Source organism: Oratosquilla oratoria, chromosome 8 (assembly GCF_046742065.1).
Source record: "Oratosquilla oratoria isolate Oo_2021 chromosome 8, ASM4674206v1, whole genome shotgun sequence".
Taxonomy (NCBI): Eukaryota; Metazoa; Arthropoda; class Malacostraca; order Stomatopoda; family Squillidae; genus Oratosquilla; species Oratosquilla oratoria.
In genome coordinates, this window is record NC_134784.1 from 52832563 (window position 1) to 52843398 (window position 10836).

General features: G+C 42.2%; 1 protein-coding gene across 2 annotated transcripts in view; it reads left to right on the forward strand.

The window, feature by feature from the left end:
- gwl (serine/threonine-protein kinase greatwall) overlaps positions 1-10355 on the forward strand; it is a 37457-nt gene extending 27102 nt beyond the window's left edge. The window contains exons 9-15 of one of the 2 annotated variants that reach the window (XM_076189216.1): positions 2618-3848; positions 4031-4073; positions 4158-4319; positions 4417-4573; positions 5402-5515; positions 6466-6678; positions 9019-10355. In XM_076189216.1, the coding sequence (XP_076045331.1) occupies positions 2618-3848; positions 4031-4073; positions 4158-4319; positions 4417-4573; positions 5402-5515; positions 6466-6678; positions 9019-9065 (1967 nt within the window). In that variant the 3' untranslated portion in view covers positions 9066-10355. Of the gene's footprint in view, positions 1-2554; positions 3849-4030; positions 4074-4157; positions 4320-4416; positions 4574-5401; positions 5516-6465; positions 6679-9018 lie in introns of both variants that reach the window. The other variant, XM_076189215.1, reaches the window with a different exon arrangement.
- The last annotated feature ends 481 nt before the right edge of the window (positions 10356-10836 follow it).

Consider the following 10836-nt stretch of genomic DNA (forward strand, 5'->3'; position numbering starts at 1 on the left):
ACCCATATCTCGCACAAAACGAGAACTACCTGAACATACATATACCAAGGGTTTTTCCCCCTTACAAGGGAGGTAGCCAAAAAGGAAAAGGCATAAAATCATTCCCACCCATTCCATCCCTGAATACACTCCACACCCCTCCACCCTCCCTCTTACCTTAGCACCTCCCGGATGACGGGTCATCCCTGCACCTTGTCCACTGCCCTGAGTCAGAAGCAGTGTCGCAAGACACAGCACATCCGCAGCAAGGCTGCTTCCTTAAATTGGCGACCCCCCCTCTCCGTCCCCCCATGCATAAAAGGAGAAGACGGGGAGAAATCCCTTCAGGCTGCGTCAAATTTTGCTCACACATACTACCTCACCCCCCATCTCCCCGCCCATTCCACCTCATGCACCACAAACTCATCCATATACAACCATTCTTCATTCACCCCTGTCTTCTGTTCTCTCCCATCCTTCCTCAACAGACATTCCCCTCTTCCCCAAAACCCCCTTCACCCCATCCATCTACCTCATCTTAGGATGTCCCCTCATGTTCACTCCCTCCACATCTGCCTTCCATACCTCTTTTACTAGTCTTTCTTCACTCATTCTTTCCATGTGTCCAAACCATCCTAATACTCTTTCATCAACCCTATCTCCCAACCCCCTTTCCACCCCTGTTCTCCTCCTCACCTCCTCATTTCTCACTCTATCCAGCCTAGTGACCCCCATCATACTTCTCAGACACCTCATCTCAAACACATTCAAACTCCTTCTCTCTTCCTCTCTTCTGTTCCTTGTTTCTGCCCCATACAGTGCTGTTGGCACAATCACTCCTTCATACAGTATCCTCTTAGCATCCATTACCAAATGTCTATTCCTCATTACACTCTTCAATCCACCAAGGCATTTACTCGCTTCTCTCAATCTACATTCTACCTCCACCTTCACTCCACCTTTTCCTGCCACATTTGCACCCAAATATCTAAAACTATCCACTTCCTCCAGTCACTCTCCCTTAATGCTCACTTCCAGTCTACTGCCACTTTCACCCCTTGTACATCTCATCACTTTACTTTTACCCACATTTATCTTCAGTTTTCTTCTATCACATACTCTCCCAAACTCTGTCACTAACTTCCTCAATCCCTCCTCCGATCCTGCCACAAGTGCAGTGTCGTCCGCAAAGAACAGCTGGCTCACCTCCCACTTTTCTCCATTTTCTTTAACCATCTCCAATCCCTGACCCACTACCCTTGCATTTACCTCTTGCACTACCCCATCCATGTATAAGTTGAACAGCCAGGGCGACATAATGCATCCTTGACGAAGTCCCACCTTTACCACGAACCATTCACTCTCTCCATTTCTAATCCTGACACAAGCTCTACTACTCTCATAAAAACTCGTGACAGCTCCTAGAAGCTTTCCTCCTATCCCATATATCTGCATAACCTCCCACAGTGCCTTTCTGTCTACCCAGTCGTAAGCCTTTTCCAGATCCATAAAAGCCCAAAAAACATCCTTCCCCTTTCTTATAGCTTTCTCACATATTTGTCTTACCACAAAGATCTTATCTACACAACCTCTACCCGTCCTAAATCCACACTGTTCCTCACCAATTACTCCCTCTGTTCCTCTCCTAATCCTCTCAATCAAGATCCTCCCATAAGCCTTCCCAACTACACTTACAAGCTAATCCCTCTGAAACTACTACATTCACACTTGTCTCCTTTTCCCTTGTAAAGTGGAACTATACAGGCACTCCTCCAGTCCTCCGGCACTCTACCCTCTCTCCAGCAAACATTAAATAACCTCACCAGCCAGTCCACCATCACTGTACCTCCTTTTTTTTATACATTCTGCATGGCATCCATCCAGACCAGGTGCCTTACCTGCTTTCATCATCTTAACAACTGCCTTCACTTCATCTTTCCCTATTTCTCCTCCATTTTCCTCACTCATCACGGTCATTTTCTTAGCATTTCCCACTGCAACTATCTTTCCCTCCCTATCCTCCTTCACATTTAGCAACTCCCTAAAATATTCTGCCCATCATCCCCTTACTGCCTTCTCTTCCATTATCGTCTCTCCATCTGCACCTTTTACCTTTTCTTCTCTACTAGTACTGTTTTACTGCTTGGTGGTGATGGGTTAGTGTAATTCTCTCTTGTCTTGTGAGTAATTTTTGGAGAAGTTTGGTTGAATATAGAATTTGGTGGTCTATGTAGAGTGTTTTTTTTTTGTGGTCACTCAGAACACATGTGTTTTTGTGTTTTTATTTTGTGCAAGTGTGTTTTTGTGCAGGTATATTATGGAATATTGATAGGAAATTATTGTAGATGTTTGAGTAGCTGGGATTGTTTTTATATTGCTTTCGATGAGATATGATTGTGTGACATAGTGTGAGGGGTGAGAGAGACCAAAAGCTCTTCCATAGAACTATGAGAACTATGCTTATCATTCTCATGTGGTGCTCTTGAAGAAGGATTTAGATTTGGTGCATAGATAATTTGTTTTAGTGGCTGAACATAAATAAATATGGATAGCTATATATATTATCTAATTTCAGGTAGACCCCCCAATTATACTAACAGTCTAGAAGACCTCAAGCGACAGTTTTTGTTCTCGGCAGATGACACGCCAACAAAAGATCAGCACACCAAAGCAGAACCTGTCGGAAATAGTCCTGCACATGATCAGCCAATGTTTTCGTCAGCTGATGAAAACCATTCTACATCCACACAGGCCTTGTTGATGTCACCAAAATCTCCTATGGCTCACTCTCCTATTTCAAGAGGAGACATTTCCAGTGAATTAGAATTGTCTGTTTTGAGTGATGGTGGTACAGAGAGTGGGATTCATCCCCTGGCAGCACCATTGCAAGATACCAGCTTGGAAAGTGTATTTGAAGATGATGTTCCAGTGTCATTGCCAGAGATGGCTAAACCTTTGCAGTTACAGCAACTATTACCTGAAAAGATGGTAGTCAAGAGTGACCTAGTGTCTACTCCCAAAATTAATGAAAAGGCTCTTACAGAAGCTTTAGATAAAGAAATGACTCGGCAAAGTACTGATCCTCAGAGTACTGAAGATACTGGAAATTTGTTGGAATGCAGTAACGAAGATGTTTTCATGGATGATGTCACCTGTGAGTCTGAAGAAATGAGCATCGAAACTGTCAAGGAAGGTAATGCTGTACACTTCAGATGTGTGCCGAAGGCAATTCATAGGATCTTGGCTCTGTCTTCCCTCCCACATAATGTGTCACCTGTGCTAAACCCAGGACATCCTTCATTGCCATTGCACATAACTAGTGAATTTGCCACAAGCTCGCCTATTCCAGAAGCATGCGAAAACAAAGCACTGGCAAGTAGCAAGGCTCCTTCCTTGTCATTTGAACTCAACAGCACAGGTGAGAGCATTCAGCTTCCAGCATCCAAACCGATATTCCTTGCTGACTGCGAGACTCCAGTGAACATGAGTGGAAGTTTCATCACATCGGAACTTGGAAAGCCACAGCAGGATAGGGACTGTTCCATTTCATCAAAGAGTTTGTGTGCTGCTTCAGTTCCCCACAAGGAAAATGCATGCATGGAAAGCCAAGACCTTCATGGTGAAAGGTTTAAAGCTCCTTTGAAGCTTGCCTGTTGTACTGGTAGTGCCTCAAAAGCGAGACCTATCAAACGTTCTCATGGTCAAATGGACCATAGTCCTATAAGGCATAGAGTGGAAAGCACAGGTTTGACTGGAGAGGTTTTACAATTTTGTATTCACGAACAAGATGTAAAGCGAAGGAATGTAGCTCAAAGCCCCCAGCTTCCTTTGCAACCAAGGGGAGAAGATGTTGGATCAGCATTTCAAAGGTTAGTCATATTCTTTGTTTTCATTTTTTTCACTTTCATTGCTCAAGTAATACTGCAGTCTTTAATAGCAGTTCAGTTCAGTGCTATCTTAGCTGTTAAGTGTTTCTGTCTTACTCATAAAATTGAGCAGATTTACATATATATCAGATGCAGACTTAATAGTACCATTTTTTTCCTTTCAGAGAAGCCTGTAATGCAAATGAAGACCCTAATGGAAAATTGAAGGTAATTTGTAATTTAATTTCTCATTCTTTACACTGTATATGATAAAAAATAATAATAGATAAACTTCTGGTTTTGCTTTTGCAGCTTGTCCGGTGGTATAGTGAGAGCGATGTATTGGAAGGGGACAGCAAAGTTGACTGCACACCAGATTGTACAGGACAGGTGGCTGTCACCCATTCCGACATATCAGCATCAAACCATTTGCCCCACAACTTTCTCAGCTTTCACACACCAGCTCGTAAACCAGTGAGTTGCTCGATTTTGAAGTTATTATGAGTGAACATGTCCACATTGTTATTGGAACTTCTTGGGTCTACATTTACCCCCATTTTACTTTCTACAGAGTGTACCGAGTACTCCAATTCAGAGGTTGCAAGGTCAGACCCCTTTGCGAGCCCCAAAAAGCGTGCGAAGAGGAAGACAAAAAGACAAATCCAATTCTCGCATCTTGGGAACACCAGACTACTTGGCTCCAGAGTTGCTTCTTAGACTTGGACATGGTATATTTCATTATTACTTTTCACATTGGATGTGGCGGGGAACAGGGATGACCCTTGATACATAAGGAGCTAAGATGGGAAGGACAAAGAAAGGATTTTTGGATGAGAAAATGTAAAATTGGACTTAGTTATACTCTGTAAAAAGGATTTTTTTTATTATTATTATTTTATTTTTTTATTTTTATTATTATTATTTTTTAATATGTGCATGTTCACTACTTGCGGCCAAGCAGGTCAATGTCACTACTTGCAATGGAAGTTGAGGTGACAGCGGTTTGAACCCTACCGCAATGAATGGGACCAAGGGCATGGTTCATTAAGTTCCATGCTACAAAGTCCTCTGTAATGGGGCATTGTCCTGTCCTCTTGATAGGGAGGAGTTCATGATGTTGAACCAAATTACCATCAATATATATGCATGCACACATGTATATATGTATATTAGTTTATTGGTTAATTTTATTGTTGTTTTATTTTTCCATCTTTATTTTTTTCATGCATAAGGGGACGGAGAGGGGGGTTGCTGATTTAATGAAGCAGCCTTGCTGTGGATGTGCTGTGTCTTGTGATGGTGCCTCTGACTCAGGGCAGTGGGCAAGATGCAGGGATGACCTGTCATCTAGGAGGAACCAAGATAAGAGGGAGGGAAGGGGGTGGATGGGAGTGGAGTATGTGGGGATGGAATGGGTGGGATTTGGTTTTTATGCCTTTGTTTTTTGGCTACCTCCTTTGTAAGGGGGAAAAGCCTGTATATGTATGTATGTATGTATGTATGCAATTAATTGGTTAAATTTGTTGTTTTATTTTTCCATCTTCATTTTTTTTCAGGGCCATCAGTTGATTGGTGGGCACTGGGTGTTTGCCTGTTTGAATTTATGACTGGAGTTCCACCTTTTAATGATGAGACACCAGAAAAAGTCTTTCAGAATATCTTACAAAGAGGTAATAATTTTGCATGTGTGTACATAAATATATCAAAAACTCTTTCCTCCATATAAAGGGGTGACTGAGTCTGAGGATGCACCCAACCTTCACCCATACAAGACCCATTTGTTGTCCCTTTTACCATAGCTCCTTGTGGATGAAGGGTCATCTTAGGACCTCACTCACTGCTTGGGTCAGAGGCGAGACACATATCCTTCACTTTTATTCACTTGAGAAATTACAGAGCAGACAAGAACTCTTTGGGCTGCAATTTCTCGTTTATTTACAGCCACTTTCTACTCACACCTATATCTTGTCGGATAGGATAGATCAAATAATGCAGAGGTGGTTTGGGTATATGGAAAGAATGAATGAGGGAAGAGTGGCTAAAGAATGTAGAAAGCAGATGGGGTGGAGGGAACTTGAGAGGAAGACAAAGAATGAAGTAAATGGGCTGGGTTAAGGGGCCTTAGATGCGTGAAGAATATCTATGAAACAAAGTAGAGAGGGTATGGAGAATAAGAGTGATTGGAGAAAGACTGAAAAATGATGTAGCCTAGAGGGATTTTCATCTCATGTGCTGGATTCAATTTTTGAGTTGATGAGGAGGAGGTGGGAGTTGTCATATAATGAATCGGTGTGGGTAAACCATCTACAGCTGTTGGACCCTTCTGTGGAAGTGCTGTGTCTAACTGTCTTGTCTTCAACCCAGGCAGTGTGACAGAAGACAAGGTGGATGTGCCTCAGTTACCCCCCTTACTGGGGGGAAAGAGCCTTTAGTGTGTATATTATTGTTTATCTCATCCAACCATCCTTTCCTTGGTAGACCTGTTACTCTCACTCCATCATATATTCTTATAGTATGACCAAACCACCACAGATTGGCCTGCTCCCGTCTCCCAAACCCATCTGTACCTGTCCTTTCATAAACTATTAAAAAGTATATAATATTTTTTTTCTTACATTAGATATTCCATGGCCAGAAGAAGTTGAAGCCCTGTCTGCTGAAGCCACCCATACCATTGATTGCCTTTTAGCATATGATCCCAAAATACGAGCCAGTGCAGAAGACCTTCGTAAAATGGAACTCTTCAAAGACATAGATTGGTCGTGTCTGCTGGAAATGGAGGCCCCTTTTGTTCCTCAGCCTGAGGATGCCATGGACACGACATATTTTGAGGGTAGGTGAATGTGAAATTATTATTGTACTTTTTTCACAATGACAAACTTTTTTCTCTTCTGTTTTGTTTCAAAATTATTTTGAGTAGTTGATGAGGGGAGGTTGTAGCTATATGATAAATTACATACATACATACATATACCAAGGCTTTTTCCCCCTTCCAAGGGAGGTAGCCAAAAAGGGGAAGGCATAAAAACACTCCCACCCATTTCATCCCTAAATACACTCCACACCCCTCCCACCCTTCCTCTCATCTGAGCACCTCCTGGATGACGGGTCATCCCTGCACCCTGCCCACCGCCCTGGGTCAGAAGCAGTGTCGCAGGACACAGCACATCCACAGCAAGGCCATGATAAATTAGTAAGGGTAAAGCAGCTCAAGCTGCTGAGTTCCTACTGCAGAAGAGCAGTGTGATGGAGGGCAACCCTTCATCCCCAAAGTGCTGAGATGGTGTAACCCTATCACCAACCATGCACGTGATCCACACACATGTGAGAAGGTACTCATCTTAGGCAAGACACCCAATTTTGCAGACATCACAAATTCCTGAATCACCAAAACAGATGATTTAATGAAGTTCATGTATGATGTGAGTCTGTAGTTTGACTTGGTTAATCCCCACATAAGAGGAAGTAAGTTGAGGAGATAAAAAGTTGTATGAGAAGTAGATATCTTGGGGTGAATGCAGGGAGGAGATTTTATGATGGAGTGTGCTCATGGCTCTGGAGTGGAGACATGGAACTTGAAGGAGGCAGAGGTGGGTAGCACGAATAAGTTTGAGATAGTAAAATTAAACATACATACACCTCCCATTGGAAAAGAACCCTGGAATTCAGTTCCTCACTTTTGGTACTCTTATGACCTCTTATCTTGACTCCTCCTGGATGACAGGTAATCCCTGCATCTCGCCCACTGCCCTGGGTCAAAAGCAGTGTTGCAAGACACAGCACATCCACAGCAAGGCTACTTCATTAAATCGGCAAACCCCACTCTCTGTCCCCTCATACAGAAATGGAGAAGACGGAGAAAAATCCCTTTGGGCTGCGTCAGTTTATTTTTTCACACATACTCCCTCACCCCCCCATCCCTCACTCACTCCCTTTCATGCATCACAGCATCATCCATATACAACCATTTTCCATTCACCCCCATCTTCTGTTTTCTCCCATCCTTCCTCAACAGACATTCCCCTCTTTCCCAATGCCCCTTTTACCCCATCCATCCATCTCATCCTTGGTTGCCCCCTCATGTTCACTCTTCCTACCTCTGCCTTCCACACCTATCTTACTAATCTTTCTTCACTCATTCTTTCCATGTGTCCAAACCATCCTAATACTCTTTCATCAACCCTATCTCCCAACTCCCTTTCCACCCTCATTCTCTTCCTCATATCCTCATTTCTCACTTTATCCAGCTTAGTAACCCCATCTCAAACACATTCAAACTCCTCTCTTCCTCACTTATGTTCCATGTTTCTGCCCCATACAGTGCTGTTGGCACAATCACTCCCTCATACAATCTCCCCTTAGCATCCATTCCTATATGTCTATTTCTCATTACACATTTTAACCCCAAGGCATTTACTTGCTTCTCTCAATCTACATTCTATCTCCACCTCCACTCCCTTTCCCACCACATTTATACCCAAATATCTAGAACTATCCACTTTCTTCAGTCTCTCTCCCTTAATACTCACTTCCAGTCTGCTGCCACTTTCTCCCCTTGTACATCTCATTACCTTACTTTTTACCCACATTTGTCTTCAACTTTCTTCTGCACACCTTTCCAAACTCTATCACTAATTTCCTCAGTCCTTCCTCTGATCCTGCTACAAGCGCAGCATCGTCAGCAAACAACAACTGGCTTATTTCCCACTTTTCTCCATTTTCTTTAACCGTCTCCAATCCCCAACTCACTATGCTTGCATTTACTTCTCGCACCACCCCATCCATCAAAGGAGAGAAAGGATACTATAATTCCATTTATTTCCTTGCATTGATTTTGGAGCAGATACATTGTGCCTTGGTTTTAGAGTAAAGACTCAAAATAGTGAAAAGTTAGGAGCACAAATGAAAAGGCTAAATTTGTCTAAAGCTACCACCCTTGCCCTATGCACTTTGCCAATCTACACAAATATTAGTCACTGGATATCATTGGGCCTTGACAGGTGATCTTTTTGTTTGCAAAATGGGACTGAAAATAAACGATGCAGTACAACTTTTATTTTATTATTATTATTGTTTTTAATCATTAGGGACAAATTTAAGTCTCCTTAATTTTAGCCTCTTTTCAGCAACTTGGATTAAACTGAATTTTTATTTTATTTTATTTTTTCAACAGCGAGAAACAATGTACAGCACCTCACTGTATCGAACTTCGATCTTTGATGGAATGGCAGGGGCTACAACTGGTTTATACTGTATATTAGAAAAAAAAAAATTCATACTTATGAAGATGATTTGTTTGAACAGCTGACAGTGTGACTGCAGTTGTTTCTTCATTTTGTAAGATTTTTCCTGGAGGAATGTATTTGTATATTTATTTGCACAGATAGATTTACTCTGCAAAGAGTGGAGACTTAAATTATTTCATTCATCACAATTAAAGATGATTTTATTGTTTTATTTTATTTTTTACCCTATGTAATAAATGTATGAAGGAGTGATTGTGCCGACAGCACTGTATGGGGCAGAAACATGGAACATAAGAGAGGAAGAGAGGAGTTTGAATGTGTTTTGAGATGGTGTCTAAGAAGTATGATAAGGGTTACTAGGCTGGATAGAGTGAAAAATGAGGAGGTGAGGAGGAAAATGGGGATGGAAAGGGAGCTGGGAGATAGGGTGGATGAAAGAGTATTGGGATGGTTTGGACACATGGAGAGAATGAGTGAAGAAAGACTAGTAAAAGAGGTGTGGAAGCCAGATGTGGAAGGAGTAAACATGAGGGAGCGACCTAGGATGAGATGGATGATATGATTATATGGTTTAATGTCACATGGATGGGGTAAAAGGGGCTTTGGGGAAGAGGGGAATGTCTGTTGAGGAAGGACAGGAGAGGACAGAAGACGGGTGAATGGAGAATGGTTGTATATGGATGATGTGATCCATGAGGTGGAATGGGTGGGGGATGGGGGGTGAGGGAGTATGTGTGGGAAAATTTGATGCAGCCCAAAGGGATTTCTCCCCATCTCCATTTCTGTATGAGGGGACGGAGAGGGGGGACTCACCGAATTAATGAAGTGGCCTTGCTGTGGATGTGCTGTTTTGTGGTACTACTTCTGACACAGGGTAGTGGACAAGATGCAGGGATGACCCATCATCCAGGAGGTGCCAAGATAAGAGGGTGGAGGGGAGTGGAGTGTGATAGAGATAGAATGGGTGGGAGTGGTTTTTATGCCTTTGTTTTTTGGCTACTTTCCTTGTAAGGGGGAAAAAAGCCTTTGGTATATGTATGTATATAATGAATGTGTGGAGAGTAGGAATGTGAGTATAGCAATGTTGGGGATCTAAAAACTAGAGTAGGAGATGAGCAAGATGATGTAGTAATAGAGAAATATTGTTTGTCAGGAAGGAATGAAAAAGAGAAAATTTCAGAGATGTGTAATGAAAGAGAAATGGTTGTGAGCAGTGTTTGCAAAGAAAGGTAATCATAAGTATGCATGAGTCAGGGTGGTTGATGGGAGGATATTTGAAAGGGCAGATACTGGTTATGTAGTGGTATCCAGAGGGGTGATTGGAAGAGTTCTGGACATGAATGTGTTACAGGAAGAGTGTTTTTAGATGTTTGATCATTTCAAGCAGAATATGTTTAGTTATACTGTCCATGGCTATGGTAAAGAGAAGGATGCTGAAGATGTTCTTTGCAGGAGAAAAAGGATGTTCCTACTAGTATTTAGAAAATTTAATGGAATAGGAATTGAGATATAACAATGGGTAAAGCTCCAGGGATGCATAGAGAGAAGAGTTTGTGTTGAATTGATCATTTGTAGGTTGTCATGTGCCCTTTCTAAGTAAAATATGGTGTGTGTTGGTTGGCTGTCAAGGTGGTATAAATTGTTGTTTATGTTAGCACAAGGGTATCTATAGTGCTATGACCAGCACAGAAGCCAGATTAGAGAGATGATAGAAGGGAATGGTATTCAGCAAGGAGTGTCTGAAT